Genomic DNA, 16,882 nt, shown 5'->3' on the forward strand with positions numbered 1-16,882 from the left:
GGAAGATGATGAGTTGGAGAAATAGAGATTTAGACTTCTTGGAAGAGAGCATTGTGCTGAGGGCGATAGAGAAACTTGCTCTTTTGCTTCTTATAGAAACTTGCAGCTTAGGTTAGACTTGAAGAACAGCTCCAATTCATTGAAGGGCAAATGAGGAGTAATGTGGTTCATGGTTTTCAACTTATTGTAGCTTCTCAGAGGAATAAACAGATGTTGCCCTATGAAGTGGAGGATGTCATTGTTGACCAAATGTTTGAGAGTTAGAACAGTTCCTAATGAGCCTTTCCTTCAAGAATGCAAGAGTTAGGAAAATGCCATTTGCAGTGGGCATAGTTACAATTGTTTCTTATCTTGTCTAGTTAAGTTGCACAATGTGCAACTTAAAGGCCAAATTTGTATTTCTTGTATCCTCTTACATTAATATTTTCATTTATGTAGTAATTGATTACAATGATTCTAGCTAGGTAGTAAGGGTAATGGGATCGGTCTTTCTTGAGACATGCGCAATCTTGCCATAATAAGATGGTATTAAGATTTTTTTTTGTCCCACTCCAATTATATATATAATTAAATAAAATGTATTTTAATTTAATTTTCTCTTTTAACACATAAAAAAGCTTATTTTTCATAAAAGTGAATTATAAAATTATTTATTTATTTATAAATTATATTTACTTTTAATATAATTAAAAAAATGTAAAAAATTTGAAAAATATATGATAAAAAATGAAAAATAATAAAAAATTAAATAGGGAATGTTGACAGTTTGGGAAATTCCCCTCCCCACCCTACCCTATCCCACCGCGATAAGGATTTATGATAGGGATGGAATAGCAGGTTTAAATAATCAGGACATGATCAAAATGGGAATGATCTACCCCAAACCTGTGATATCCCTAATTCCAAAAAGGATTGACTTTGTAATCGATTGATCAATCAAGTCAAACTTGGAGTTTATAGTTAGAGCCATTGTTTGGCATACTTCTTGAATCATTTCAATCAATAATTAAAGGATCTAAATATTACTTTTATGAGCAAACTAATAGGAAAATGATTTATTTGGAAAAATATCATCTAGAAGTAGATTAGGTAGATGGAAATAAACTTTAATCAGGAGAATCAATAGATCATTTTACTCAAAACAAGATTAAATTGAAAACTTGAGCTAAAATCTTTGATTATGTTATTACAGTACCATTTAAGTAATTTTATTTTTTTTTCAAATTGAAGGTTTCATCACATCAAATTTGAGGTGGTTTGATGAGTTTTAACAATCCACTATAAACATGTTTATTACCTAATGCATATGATCATGCTTAGACTTTCATGACATGCTTCCAACCATATAAATATAATCTATTTTGAACTTAATAAACTCTCACAACTTTAAAATGTGTATATGGTTAAGAGGTCATTACATGTTTAGTGCTAGGAACTTCTTTCCCTATCAAACACAATATCAACGTTGTGTCTTACAAGATTGTAGGACTATTCAAATAGACAAAGCATTCCTTTCATACGTTAATCTCAATTGTTACCTTAGTAGCTCTATCTTTCATGTAATTTGATAAAACACCCCTTGTGGGGCTAGATAGACAAAGTCCCATATCGAGGTTGATGATTGACTTTAATACCATCCTATAACAACCGACTCCCAACTGTATAGATGTTATTTGTTTTGGTCAAATGGACCATCACGACTTTAAAATATGTCTACATAGTTAAAAAGAGTTTATTACATGTATAGTGCCAAAAAAATTTTCTCCTACTCCATGTGAGACATCACACATAAATTTACACAATGCAATCAACCTTGTGGACTTTTACCCAAGGGTATGCATTGACACACAAAACACTCTTTTCTATGAGTTTCCTCAAGCACAATTTCCCGTCTTTCACATCAGCAATTTATCACCTTTAATTTTCCCGCTATAGATATTTTCCATCATCCATTTATACCTATCATTTCCTTTATTTTTTTTCCTTAATTATTCACTATTTTAATCTAAATGAATGTAACAATGTTTGAGATTCCACACAAAATTCAAAACAACACAATAATGTTCTAAAGACCCATTTAGGCATTCTATCACATACAAAAGGTGCACATACATTCTACATATGCCCCTTAAATAAAACAAAGCACAAATGGGAGTAACAATTCAGGTGAAAGACTCCACCTTCAAAATGAAACTTGAAAGAAGTACATCACACTCTTTTAACTGGATATTCATTTCCAAAGCATTTTTATTGAAGTTGCACTTATTTTGTATTTAGAAGGGCAGAAAGCAAACTACTATATTAAGGAATGATCTTTGCTTTGGCTCAGGTAAGTAGTTGGCGGACAACAACTTATCAACCAGTGCATCCACATTTCCTACAATTTGCCATCAGCATTGCTAACTCACAGCCAACCTAGCTCTAGCATGGCCATCTGAAGTCCGAAAATGTTCAGTTATACCAAAATGAGCCATGAGAAGCCATACATGAGTGAGCAGCTCTCCACCTCGCCTGAGCTCGTTGGCATGGTGATTCCATCGACACTGACATGCAGCATAACATAGCATCTCCACCCATACATGACCCATCATCTCCCATTTCTTCTCACACTCCTATTCCTCTTCTGTCTCCAGAGATTGCATGGACTTAGCCAGCCTGCAGGCATCAAATAGCACCGACTTGCTTCTATCTCCTTTCACTTTCAATGGTAGAATTTCAGTATTCACTTGAAGCAAATTTTCACAAGCTTGGATTCCATCTTTTACGTGCTTTCTATGAAAAAACGCAATGGCCTCAGCACAGCTGTCTTGAAATCGGATTTGTCCAATTCCATCAGGTAACATAAGGGGGCGCAAGACCAGAAGATACACCATATAATCTGATAGCAACTTGCTTGCTTTACATTTTGAGTTCTTGATAGAGAATGATTTTTTGTTTAGATCAGTGTAGTAGCAGAGATCAATTACTAGGTGCCAGAGGAGAATGATCTCATCGAATTCTACTTCAATACTCCAACCTAATTTATGGAGACAGTTCATCTTTTGAAGTGTCCATTCTCCTCTGTCAGCACATAATTTCTTGGCTGCCTTAATGTCTGAGGCACTCCTTGATTTCTCTAGAAGTTTTTCAAAGATCAATCTTCTCAAATATTTGGAGACAACACTTGAATTCTTAGAATAATGCTCCTCCAACATCTGGCAAATGCAAAAGAACTTCCAGACTTTGCTAAACTTGGTAGGCAAATTTATGAGGCAGAAACCTATCAGACTGTACTGTACCATGGAATCAGACCATCTCTTGTTTGCAAGGAATAGATAAGGTAATCGACAACTCGATATCACTAGAAAGATGAGAGTCACAAGTGGTTTTTCTTGTTTGCTCAACCAACTCATGGTCCAGTCTGAGGAAAACAGTATAATAATAGAATAGATCTCCAGAACAATTGCTCCAACCAGCAACAACCATGTTATTATCACGTCAATAGTTGAGTAGTCATGCCTGTCAATAATCAAGAAAGCTATGAATGTTGAGATTACAAAAGATAGACATATGGAACGACCTAGGCCACCCCATTTACAATAAGCCACCATTGCCTTCGTATAGAGCATGTCATACACGAACCCAAGCTCAATCTCAATCACTCTGAAAGCTTCCTTGCAAGATATTTTCTCAAAGAAGGATTTGCTTTCTTCAAAGTCTGTTGACTCAAGAACAAGATCTGTAAATAAAAGCTTGAACTTGGGAAAGTATTCATTAGCCTTTTGCAAAAGGGCTGCATCTGGAATATTCTTTTTTCTGGGGGTTGGAGAAGGTATATTCACCACCTCAGATGTTTCAATTATTGGCTGTAGTGAAACATTATACCCCTGAGCTCTTATCAAAGCATATTCTTCCATGAATTTGGCATAATTAGGCCCTGGGTCTGGAGCACGGATCATGGATTTTCTCAATTGATTGCTGCTTCTGGACTTTAGAAACCAAGTCCTCTCCCCATACTTGATCAATCCAGCCACAAACATTGGGACGGCTAGAATATTAAGTGGTGTGCCCTTCCAGGACCTAAGGAAGATGTAAAATGCTCCTCCAAACTGGATGACTAGCCCAAGCAAGTATCTTGTCCATAATTCATTGTCTTCCAAAGAATAGGCTGTGATGGTGTCCGGGCCGCCAAGGTGCCCAAAATGCCCATATCGTATCATTTTGTTGTGATGAGTTATCTTCACTATCTCCTCGGCTGTTGGAGAGGACGCCAATAGAAACTGCAGCTATCCAAACTGCAGGTGAGTAAGCCAGCCAAAGGATGAATTTGAGCCAGTTTCTGGGTATATATTTCCTCCTGTTGCCTAGGAAGATGAGCACAATTTGTAAGAAGAGGCTGAGTAAAACCAATACACGAAGTTGCCATTCATTCCAAAGTTTTGTCACACTTTGGTGGAAAATTTCCACGACTCTCCTCTTATTCATGAAGATCATGCTGCTAGTACCTGAAAATATAAAAGAAATGATCAGATTAACATAGATGACCAGAATGCTAATTAACCATTGGAAAATGGTTGAGTTGAATCGGTGAGGAATGGAATTCAGCATACTCACAGCCTAAACCTTCGACATATCCCAATCATACAGTACTACAGCAGTATATTAATTTCTCTTCTGACTCTCCTTATCATTTAATTAAGTGGCTATTAGGAGGGAAGGAAACAAATCACTTCACTACAAACCAGACTCCAGCTTCTTGCCAACTAAATAAGCACTAGCACAACTAAATTACATTACAGTGACTACCGAGAAATGACTTTCTAAGCAACCAAACAGAGCACAACCCAACACCCAAACTCGTTAACAATTCCACAAACTTACAAATAACAATAACTTTAAACTCATTAGTATTCATATAAGAATAATCTGGGCCAACCAACAAGTATCAAACCAAAGCAAATTTGTAAGAAATTGAGATTAAAGATTGAGAACAATCTGGGCCAAACCAAGCGTAACTGCTTTTCTCCGAGTCTGTGAATGCGATGGGGAGAAGAAGAAGTGTTGTGGGAAGTCAACGGAGGAAGTAGAAATAGCGAGTGAAGATGAAAACGACATCATTTTCAAGGAGCAAAGGCGTTATTTTCTCTCTTCTTTTCTTGTCTTCTTTTCTTGTTTTCTTTTGTGTGAGAAACAATCAATACAATAGAATGCGATTATAGGCATGTCTTAGTGGGACACACCTAATGTTTTAATTTTAATTTTAATTTAATTTAATTTAATTTTTCTTTTTGGCGTTTTCTGATCAATTTTTTAAAACAAATTTGAGATTTTTTTAATTATTTTATAAAATATTCTAAATAGTAATAGAAAATATGAATAATATTTTCAAAATATAAATGAATTAGGAATTTTCAAAATTCGATTTTTAAATTTAATTTGAATTAACATCTTTCCACAAAAACCTCCTAAAAAATAGATTTAAAGTCATTGAATTATTTTTATTTATTATTTTCAATTTATTTTCTTATTTATAAAATATATAAAAATTAAGAGTTTGTTGGGTTGTATAATTTAAAAACAGTTAGTGTTTTTTGGAAACAATTTTTAAAAATAAAATGAAATAGAAGAGAGTTTTTAAAGAAGTAGAAGTTGTTTTAGTTATTCTACATATAATTATATTTTATAAATTTTCTCATCATAAAAATAAACTTCAAATCAAGTAATACTTTATATTAAATTTATTAATGGGTTTAACAATTTTTAAAAATAATTTGGATTTAAAAAAAATCTAATTATTAAAAAAAATAATAGATTAAAACTAATATACTATAAATCATGACTTTACCCTTTCTCCTATACACACAATTATATTTCTTGAATTTTGGTAAATAAATTATAACTTAAGTAAGATATAATTAATAGTTTAAATTCTTTAATGAATTTTTTAATTTTTAAAAATAATTTTGAATTCAAAAAACTAATTTAATTAATTGCATATTAAATAAAAATATTTTAAAATATTATGTTCATAATTTAGAATGTGTATATAAAATGAAAATCTTGATTTATTTACATGTGAAAAAAAATAAGGTTAAACTTTGTTTATTATTCATTTTAAATAAAATATTATTAAAAATTATTATTATTTATTTTTAACAAAAAATTACAAAAATGTTAATATCTTTATGTTTCTAACATACACTAAAATAGTAATTTTTTTATAAAAATATAATTTATGATTTTATTATAATATTATTATTCATGTTTTACTAAAAAATTATTTTTTTAATTTTATTTGTAATTAAAAACCTATTTTTATTTTTAATAAGACTTGAATTAAATGTAATTTATATTATATAAATTAAATTTGTAATGTTTCTATAAAACAAAAAAAAAATTATATTTAAAAACAATTTATCCAAATAAGTTTTTTATATTCTATTTTAAAAAAATGATTTTTAAAAACAATTTAGTAAATACTCTTATTTTTGTAAAATATTAAAAAATTGTTTCATTTTTTTTTAACTTAAAAATAGTTTTTAAAAACAAGTTAACACATGGGAAATGAACCCTAAATAATTTAAAAATTATTTCCATAACAATTTTGCCCCAAGCCAAACACACGGTAAGGTTGCTTTGTGATTAAAAATGTATTTGATAGTAATTTTAAGAAATGTTTTTAACATTTTTAATACTTAGAAATTTTTATTTTTAAAATATTAAAAAAGTTAAAAATACTTCTCAAAATTATTGTCAAACACACACTAAATCTCTTATTGAATAGACCATCTATTTGAATGGGTAGACATTGTAAAACAATAGGAAATTAACTTTACCGTTTGCTTAGACCTTCTATGAGGCTGAGATGTTGAGTAGGGATGGCAATTTTCTAGGCTAATCGGGTAACCCGCCCCGGCCCGCCCCTATTGGGACGGGTTTAAAATATAATAAACGGGTATAGGGCGGGTATGAGAATATTTTTAAAACCCGAATCGGGTTTGGGATGGGTATGGATTTTGTTCCAACCCGCCTCGCCCTGCCCCGAATATACATTTACAGAATTACCCTTCAACTACCACTAAAATGTCAAAAAACTCCCTATATATATACTTCATTATTTCCCATTTCCCCTAATTCTGACAACTGCTCCTCCTCCTCCTTCTTCTTCCTCTGATACAATGGTCCTGCATTCTTTCCATTTGCCCTAATTCCGACAGCCACTTCTTCTTCTTCTTCCTCGCTTGAATCCCTATCTCTAGGATCAATACGACTTTTTCTTCCTCCCTCACACCAACTAAAATACTCTGAAATCAATTCCATCTTGTTCTTGGTTTAGCCTCAGAGCCCAAAACTCCTCTTTCGCAACATCAAACTAGTCATAGATGATTGAGGATCGCCTTGAAATCTTTGTCCGAGAGCACAACACAAAAGGAACGCGAAAACCGTAGTGGATTTGATGAAGTCTTGGTTCAAAGATTGACTTGAAGAGGGATTCACATCCACGGCTGTTCTCGTTTGGTTCAGTTTTCATAAATGGTTCAGATTTTTTTTTTTTTTTTTTTTTTTTTTAGTGTTTTGCACTAATTTTGAATCATTTAAGCTAACTATGGGCTTAAAATTAATGATTGTTGTGGTGTTAATTTCAACTTTGATATTATTTTTTCATTTTTTGGTATATTATCATAATCAGTGAAAGGAAAGTGCATTTGGGTATGAGGTTTGTTCATCACCAGTTAGGGTTAGGGCTCAATGGCATTCGAGACGGGGCGGGGATGAGATTATTAATTTTTTTGTTAACGGGGATGGGAACCAATCAACCTGCCCCGAAACAGGTTTGAGCCAGGGATGGGAAATAACTGTATAATTGGGTGCGGGAATGGGATGGGAATGACCCGTCCCAAACCCGCCCCGTTGCCATTCCTAATGTTGAGAGATGGATGTGGGTAGGAGCTAAAGTTTCAGTTCTTATTTGAATACTTGATTATTTCATGAATAATGTACATGAAAAATTTGTTGATTAAGCTCATTTTGAGCACAGATTTAGAGATAAGATCCGGTATAGGATTGAAGATGCTTCCCAAAGGATTGCTTCATAGAATCATCTTAGAACTGCAATTCATAGACATGCCTAGTTGGCTCACTGCATATATAGCTGACCCCGGGGAACTTGGCAGATGCGAGTTTGTCATAGGATTTGATCAGATGAACATACAGCAATTGAGAGACTTTGCTGCCAACAAATGCCAGCTAGTGGGGTTTCAATGGTAAAACAGCGGTGACCAAGTTTGAGGTCATGGATAGGCCTTTGCCATACAACATGATCATGAGAGGGCGGATTTGCAAGATGTGACCTTGGCATACCATCAGACACAATTAGATTATCTGCTTGCAATGGAAAGATGGGAATATCCAGTAGCTAGACAAAAGCAAGCATAAGATATGGAGATCTAAAGATTAAAAACTCCAATATATTAATATTATAACTTCTAATAAAGATGGAGGATAATCCATGTGCTTGTAGGCCTCGACTGAGTAACCAATGACAATCCTTTTTCATTTAGTAAGGCTTGAAAAACCAGATTTTTAATTTGTGTGAAAATTTTGCTGTTACTTTCTTTCCATGAGGTGGAAGAAGAAGGGGAAATGGATGGACTACGAAATGTTGAGGATGATCACAAAAAGCATTATGTGGAGGGCAACAGAGAAACTCTCTATGTTGCACCTTCAAGAACCAGAAGCTTTGGTTGGAGTTGAAGAACAGATTCAATGGGTTAAAGATTGTCATAGGAGGATGAAACCGTATGTGAGGGCCACTGGTGGCTTCGAAGCAGAATTAATAGATATTGCCTATGATGTGGAGGATGTTGTCGACCTTATACTCAGATCAGCAGTACAGGGGAGGAGAAGAGGAATCTCGAAGGGGTTAACTTTGTTCATCAGTGATTTCATTTATCGATATCAACTTCACAAGAGGATCAAGTGGATTGATTCTAAGACCCTTTCCCTTCCTGATGACCCCCCAGGCTCGTGGTGTCACCTTTCTGTGAGAATTGAAGAAATAGACTGGTCAAATCGGAGATCAGTACAGGATCAGAACGTGGCCAAAGCAGTTGTTTATCCTGTCATAGAAAAAGTCTCAGTTTTGCTAGCTAAGGAGTCACTTCATCCCCAGCTGAAAAGGAAGGTCAGAGAGATACAAGACAAATTTAGGTTCATGAATGGTTTTCTGAAGGAATTAGAATCAGTGGAATTAGCTGATGGAGGAATGGTTTGGGTGGAGGAACTTTGTGACATTTCCCGTTCTGCTGTGGATGTCATTGGGCTGTTCATCAACAGAAGAGAGCAGCTTAGGAGCTGGAGGAGCCCTTTTAGGAAAGTTGTTTTGGCAGTTGACGATTTGAAATCTCGGCATAAGTTTTCAATGGAGATGGAACAAATACATTGCAAAATCTTGGATATCTCCATCCGGAGGCCTAAAAAAGTCCCTGGGCATGGTCACAAGACTCACAACAGAGAGTCAGCATCTACATTTGGAATCCTTCCACAACCAGCACAAGAGCCTAATATCATCAGTTTTGATGATGATGATTCGCAAGCAGTAATGAGCCGGCCTGAAGAAGTCCCTGGACATAGTCACAGTAGAGAGCCAGGATGTACATGCCAAATCCTTCAACAGCCAACACAAGAGCCTGATATCATCAGCTTTTATGATGATGTCGATGCAGTAATGGCCCGGTTGCTGGCAGATGACAGTTGTTTCTGCGTGATTTCAATTGTGGGTATGGAAGGCGCTGGTAAGACAACACTAGCCAAACTGATATATGAAAATGATGTTGTTGTGGATCATTTCCCTTATCGTGCATGGGCCTCTGCAACTGATATGTATAAAATTCTTGATGACATCGTTAAACAATTTATTGACTACAAGAAAAGCACAAAGACAAGTTGGCGGGAGGAGCAGGAAGAAATGAAGCAGAAGCTGAAGGCTTTCTTGATGGACAAGAGGTATCTCATAGTTCTAGATCATGCCTGGAGTTCCAGTGTCTATATCTTGAATGAACTGTTAAGTGCACTACCAGAAACATTAAATGGGAGTAGAATGATTGTGACCACTTGTGAAATGAGCTTACCTTCACACCTTCAAACAAGAAGCATTCATCATGCATTGCGATTACGGAGTGATGATGAGAGCTGGGCATTGTTCACCCATACGTTGAAGAGGAACATACCCCAAGAACTACATAAGATGAAAAGAGAAATTGCGAAAAGATGTGGGGGTCTGCCACTTGCAATTGTGAAATTGGGAGCGGTGCTGTCACAGAAGGAAGCAAACATTGAGGAGTGGTCTATTGCACTTGAGCAGCTCCATGGAGACCAAAAACTATGGTCAAATACGTTATCCATGATTGATAGGAAGTGCCCCTTGCACCTGAAGAGGTGTCTCTTTTATTTTGGCCTATTTCCTCAAAATATTGATGTCCCAGCCAGAAGGTTGATTGCATTGTGGGTTGCAGAAGGTTTGATGCAACCAGAGGGAGAGAATGAAACTTCAGAAGATGTTGCAGAGATGTGCTTGATAAAATTGATAGCCCAAGGCATGGTTCAAGTGACAAAGAAGAAGCTGAATGGGGATGTTAAAACATGTCGCTTGCCTGATGCCCTGCAAAGGCACTGGTTATCAAAAGCTCAGCATATCACATTTCTTCAATTTCACACTAACACAAGATCAGAGTTATCTCTAAGCACTGGTCTAGTCCGTCGCCTTGTTGATCATCTTGACAAAGAAGATTTCAGCTATGGGCACATCCATGGTGAGTACAACAGAACTTTGACCTCTTTGAAACCTCACTATCGACATGCCTTATCTTTTCTGTCTTTTGACACTCAAGAAGGAAGCAAACCAGGAGAAGACATAGGGAACTTTCTTCATCGGTGCATTTCTAGCAGTTGCTTTCTGTTATTGCGGGTGCTTGATCTTGAACATGTATTCAGGCCTAAGTTGCCTGAGACAATAGGTAAATTACATCGACTGAGGTACCTTGGCTTAAGATGGACATTCCTCGAGATGCTTCCATCATCCATAAGCAAATTGCAAAATCTTCAAACACTGGATTTGAAACATACTTACATCAGTATTCTTCCTAATTCAATCTGGAAGATTCAACAGTTGCGACATTTATACTTGAGTGAAAGTTATCGGAGTAAATTTATGCCTCAACCAAGAGTTGGCTCTCTGACGAATCTCCAAACCTTGTGGGGACTATTTGTAGATGAGGAGACTCCAGTAAAGGATGGTCTGGACAGGTTGGTCAATCTTAAAAAATTGGGATTGACATGTCGGCTAATGCCATCTCAGCAACAGGCAATGTTAGCACAACTGGAGGCAGTGGCTAACTGGGTTCTAAAATTGGACCATCTTCATACTTTAAGGCTGAAATCAGATGATGGAGAGAATCAACCTGGGGATCTAGACTTGAAGCCTTTGTCTGGACTTGAGAAGCTCTCTAGTATTTATTTGTTGGGAAGGTTAAAGAACCCCTTAGTTGTGTTTGAGTCCCCAGAGAGTCTTTCTGACCTTACTCTATCGGGTTCAGGACTAACAGAAGATCCACTGCAAAAATTGGATAAGCTTCCCAATCTAAAAATTCTTAGATTGTTAGCCAAATCTTACATGGGAAAGAACATGCTCTGTCCCTCAGGAGGCTTTCCACAGCTTCGTGTTCTTAAACTATGGAAGCTAGAGGAATTGGAGGAATGGAATGTTGAAGAAGGGGCACTTCGAGCTCTAAGAGATTTAGAGATTCGATCATGCCCAAGGTTGAAGATGCTCCCAAAAGAATTGCAACACAGAAATCTTATGAATTTGAAGTTATCAGACATGACGAATGAGTTCACTACATAGGATTGAATAAAGTGGTAATCTGATCATGATTGCTAGTTCTTGTGGGATCACAGACTTAGCAGAACAGATTTGGAGTGTATGTGCTTTTTCTTTTTCTTTTGCCCACAATCACTACTTATTAGTCCTTGACAAGATTGGATGTTGTGCTTTAGTAATGGCTATATCTACCACTTATAATGCACTATTCTACTTCATTGTTCCGCTTTGCTTTATCTATCAATGTTTCAGCATTGGAGCCTTTTTATGAGGTGTTCTGCCTATGTTACTGGTCTTCAAGGCCAAAGGCTAGGGGCCCTCTTTAAATTGTGGAGGAAAGGACCATGCAAGCTATATATGACAGGCCAAGCCAGCAAAAATTTGTATCCGTCATATATCTCTCAAGGTTCTCTGAGATCTTTTCCTGGTTCAAAGTCAAGAGGATTGAGAAGCTTCATACTCTTCATTATTGTTGGAGTAGATTAGTGTACTCTCCTCTGCGGATATAGGCATCTTTCAGAGAAATCATTACTCTGATTGCTCAACAGTGCTGATACTAGCTAATCAGACATGGCATCTGGGCTGGGGATCAGCTGATATACATATCCTTTTTTGAAGTGATTTTAATTTGTTTTAAACTCAGAACATAATTTCCAGGCCATGATTCTGGAAAATAGCGTTGACTTTGAGATCAATTAATCAATCTGGTCAACTGTGGAGTCTATAGTTGGACACTCATACCAAGCTCAAAGAAATATGCTTGCGCTCTGCTTGCCAATCATTAAACAAAGTCAAGTTCAGCTCTCTGATTATGCTATGATCGTAATTCTCTTCTCAGATAATTCTTTTGTCCAAGGCAAAAAGAATCTAAAAAAGAAATATTGCTACTGGGAAAATGCAAAATGTTCTTTGATATAGCCAAGTAATATGTTCTATATCAGCTTATCAACTAGGGCATTGACATTTCCTTCTACTTTTATTAGCTTATCAAGTCTTAACTTTTAAGCAGCTTATTCCTGGGCTGCTTGGCATAAGTAGCAGCTCCACCCACACAAGACTCATAATCTCTCATTTCTGTGCGCACTTCCAAAGAACCTCTGCCTCTAGGGTCTGCAAAATTTAGCCAGCCATCAGGCATCAAAGAGCACTGACTAGTTTCTATCTCTTTTAAATTTCAATATTGTACAAGCTTGGTTTCTAGTTGTTAGTTACTTCCTCTCTTGATCAAATTTCAAGTGCAAATAGTGAAACTTTATGCTTAGAGCGTTAGAGCCTCTTTTTCTATCTTGCCTCCACTCATCTCCATCACTTTCAGTTTTAGTTTTGCATAGATAGATAAGTACCATTTCAAATGGGTGTAGTCACAATTGCTTCCTATTGTATGTGATTTAGTTGTGTGGTCCAAAGTTCAAGCCTGTAGTGGTTCTTCTCTTCTAAAAGAGGAAAATTAAAAGGTGAAAGAATTGAGATTGTATCTGGACCAAAGGGAGTAACAAATCAAATGGGCAGAGCATGTAAGCAGCTATACAGGGGATGGTCGGCTCTGATCATGTTCAGAGAATTTGGAAGTGCACGAGGGTTTGCAAATTGTCCTTGATACTTGATAGCCATTCCACTACTAATCTTATGAATAGGCGTAGGCTCCAAGAATGCTGACTTCAAAAGGAGCAGAAACTATTTTTGTAAGGATATTTTTGGAGTCAAACTGGTACTGATGTACTGAAAATTATTATGCAAGATATATACCATCTTAAAAGTCATCCAGTCGAGATTCAAATGCATTTCTTATGAGGGTGTTTGCAGGGTTGTTCCAAGTTGTGACTGTTAAAAGTCCTAAAGTTAGAAAAGGCGTATTCTACAGGCAAAATTGAATCTGATCTGCAAATAAGTTGCTTCAAAATTGCTGAGAAAGCAGTAAGCCTAATGCAGAATGGCTGCTTCCTGCAGCTATATCAGAATGACCTACTGTAGTTGCTGGTTTTATCACTACCCCCAGTGAAAACTTACAGCCCAATGCCATTTTAACTTAAATTATCAATGAATTTTGCATAACTACATAGCATTGGCATCACTTAAATGAATACTGCTTGACATACTTGAGGGGTCCAATGATGAGCATTGCAATGGCTGGAATATCCAATCTTTGCCCTTGAGACTCATTCCAGAGGAAAATTTCTTGTCTCTAGTTAAGGTTTAGCCTGAAACTGGATGCAACCCTTCAGACTATTTTCATTATCTGCTAGGAATAATCCATGCACTACAGGGCAACTATATTTCAATTGCTGTGTTTCAATCATCCAAACCACAAGATAAGTTTATGGCTCCAAAGTAAAAGTCTCACTTGGGGGAAAGCTATGATGTTCATTTCCAGAATCCACACTGATCATACCAAAAGAAGAAGAAGCTGATGGACCATAATAGGTCGAAGTTGAGGAAGGACAGGGATTATGACAGTAAACATTGTATGGAAGGTGTTTGAGGAAACTCCCTGTTCTGCCCCTTCAAGAACCAGCTACTTTGGTTGGAGTACTGGGCATTATGGCGTCACTGAGAAATTAATAGATGCTGCCTATGATGTAGCGGATACCATTGATCTTCTTATACTAAAATCAGCAATACAAGGAAGGAGAAGAGGAATTCTTGAAGGATTCATTTTATTCATTTGTGATTTCATTGATCAATATCAACTCCACAAGAAGCTGGAATGGATTAAAGTTAAGATCCAAGCTCTTCCGACTCCAGTTCTAATACCACATGCTCAGAGACATTTTGCAGACATTGAAGAAATAAACTGGGGGTTCTCCAGCTCAGTAAAGGATCAAAACATAGCCAACACAGGTGTTTCCCTTGTCATGGAAAAAGAACCAGCTATGGAAAAAGAAGACAGAATTATCTTCATCCTGAGCTGAAGAAGGTCAGATGGCTACAAGACATGTTCAGGTTGACAAAAGCTCTTCTGAAAGATACACAGAGTGTGGAATTAGATGACAGAGGAATGGTTTGGATAGAGGAACTCTTCTTGACCACTTTCAGTTTTAGTTTTGCTTGGGATGGATGAATCCCATTTCAATGGTTTGGACTCTTCTCCACAAGTCCATATCTGTAGTGATCCTTCTCTTTTAAACTTAAAGAAAAAATAAATAAATAAATAAATGGTGTGAGGTTTGAGATTGTATCTGGACTAAATGGACGGGGCATGTAAGCAGCCATGCAGGTGATGGTGGGCTCTGATATGGCTTGTGAGCAAAGCATTAAGATAACATATGTCAGGACTACTAACAAAGGTGGGGGATCAATCTATGTGCACTCTCCATCCATCTGGACAAGAAGAGAATAGTACCCGCACAAACACTATCAACAGAAAGAAGAAATTACTCCATTCAATCCAAATACATTCACAAAGCAAAATTCTACAACTTTCACACCCAGAACTCCATTGAGTTGGCCCCGTTGAGTTCATGATGACCTAATTCTAGAGTTCAAACACACAAGTTATGAACCAATTTTCAAGAGATCAAGTAGTAAACTTACTGGGAAGGTATAACTTCAATTTTCACGAGAGTTCTGTGTAGCAGTTCTACAGGAAGCATTTTCAAACTTCTGCAGAACCTGATCTCCAAATCTCGGAGATCTTGTAGTGCTTCTTTCTCTACATTCCATTCTTCCAGTTGCTCTAACTTCCATAGTTTAAGAACTCGAAGCTGAGGAAAGCCTACTAAAGAGCAAAGCATGTTCTTCCCCAAATAAGATTTGGCAAACAATTTAAGACTTCTAAGGTTTGGAAGCTTATCCAATGACTGCATTGGATCTTCTGCAAGTCCTGACCCTGATAAGGTGAGGTCGATGAGGCTGTATGGGAATTGGGAAATAATAGATGAATTCCTTAACCGCCCCAGCAAGTAAATGCAAGAAAGATTCACATGGCCTATTAAAGGCTTCAATTCTAGATCCCATGGCTGATTGCTTTTATTGATAGATTTGCGCCTTAAAGAATGGAGTTGGTTTAGTTTCGAGATCCAATCAGCGACTGCCTGCAAGCTTAATGACACTGCCTCTTGTTTAGATGACATCGTTAATCCCAATTTCTTAATATCAAGCAACCTATCTAGGCAATCTCTTACCAAAGTCTCCTCATCTATAAATAACCCACATAATGTTTGGAGGGTTGTAAGAGAATTGGTACCATGTCGAAGCATAAGTTTACTTCGGTAGCTCTCACTCAAGTATAAGTGACGCAATTTTTGTAGCTTCCAGATTGAATTAGGAAGGGTGCTGATGCTAGTATGCTTCATGTCTAGTGTTTGAACATTCTGCAACTTGCTTATGGAAGATGGAATTATCTCGAGGAACGTAGATCTCAAGCCAAAGTACCTTAGTCGAGTTAGTTCACCAATTGCCTCGGGTAACTTAGGTCTGAATACATTTTCAAGATCAAGCACCAACAGTACTAGGAAGCAACCCCTAGATAGGCATAACACAGACTGGTATAAGATTACGTAGGCAAAATACCTCAAATTATTTGTTTGACTGTCCAGAATTGCTAGTGAAACTTAACAGCACTCTAGATTTTACAGGTATATTAGACATTGTTCTGTATTGCATATGATTCTTTCTTTTGGTAAGTGGTTTCTACTCTATTTTATTTTCTGTGTCAATGTTGTTTGTAATGCGAGAAAGAAAAGAATTTCATAGTACAAGTTTTAAATTTTTTTATTATCGGAAGCCCCAGAAATTAAACTAATCTGCTAAAAACTGTGCCTAACAGAATAATTTAGCTTGGAATAATCCATGGACTACAGGCCATCTGCTTGCAGGCCTAGTCTGAGTAATCGAGGACAATCATCTGTCATTTAGGCCTTGTATTTTTCTGGCATTCTGGAAACTGTATTTCGATTGCCTTGTTTCAATCACCCGAACTATAAGTTAAATTCATGGTTCCAAAAACAGAGTCTTAGTTGGGTGAAAGCTCGGCTGTTTTATTTCCAGAATCCACATTGACCATACCAAAAGAAGAAGAAGAAGAAG

The 16,882-nt window shown here is 36.5% G+C and overlaps 2 protein-coding genes across 2 annotated transcripts; one reads left to right on the forward strand and one right to left on the reverse strand.

Annotated features, from left to right (window-relative positions):
• Positions 1-2,612: 2,612 nt before the first annotated feature.
• LOC117915297 lies at positions 2,613-4,199 on the reverse strand. Its single transcript, XM_034830851.1, has one exon. The coding sequence runs from the start codon at positions 4,197-4,199 to the stop codon at positions 2,613-2,615; it is 1,587 nt and encodes a 528-aa protein (XP_034686742.1).
• A 4,439-nt stretch (positions 4,200-8,638) lies between these two features.
• Positions 8,639-11,881, forward strand: LOC117915299 (putative disease resistance RPP13-like protein 3). The gene has a single exon (XM_034830852.1). It carries the CDS (start codon positions 8,639-8,641, stop codon positions 11,879-11,881), a length of 3,243 nt encoding a protein of 1,080 aa, XP_034686743.1.
• The last annotated feature ends 5,001 nt before the right edge of the window (positions 11,882-16,882 follow it).

This window comes from Vitis riparia, chromosome 5 (assembly GCF_004353265.1).
Source record: "Vitis riparia cultivar Riparia Gloire de Montpellier isolate 1030 chromosome 5, EGFV_Vit.rip_1.0, whole genome shotgun sequence".
Taxonomy (NCBI): domain Eukaryota; kingdom Viridiplantae; phylum Streptophyta; class Magnoliopsida; order Vitales; family Vitaceae; genus Vitis; species Vitis riparia.

Coding starts and splice junctions, on each gene's coding strand:
- LOC117915297 (XM_034830851.1), bottom strand. CDS start 4,199: ATGATACGATATGGGCATTTTGGGCACCTTGGCGGCCCGGACACCATC.
- LOC117915299 (XM_034830852.1), top strand. CDS start 8,639: ATGTTGAGGATGATCACAAAAAGCATTATGTGGAGGGCAACAGAGAAA.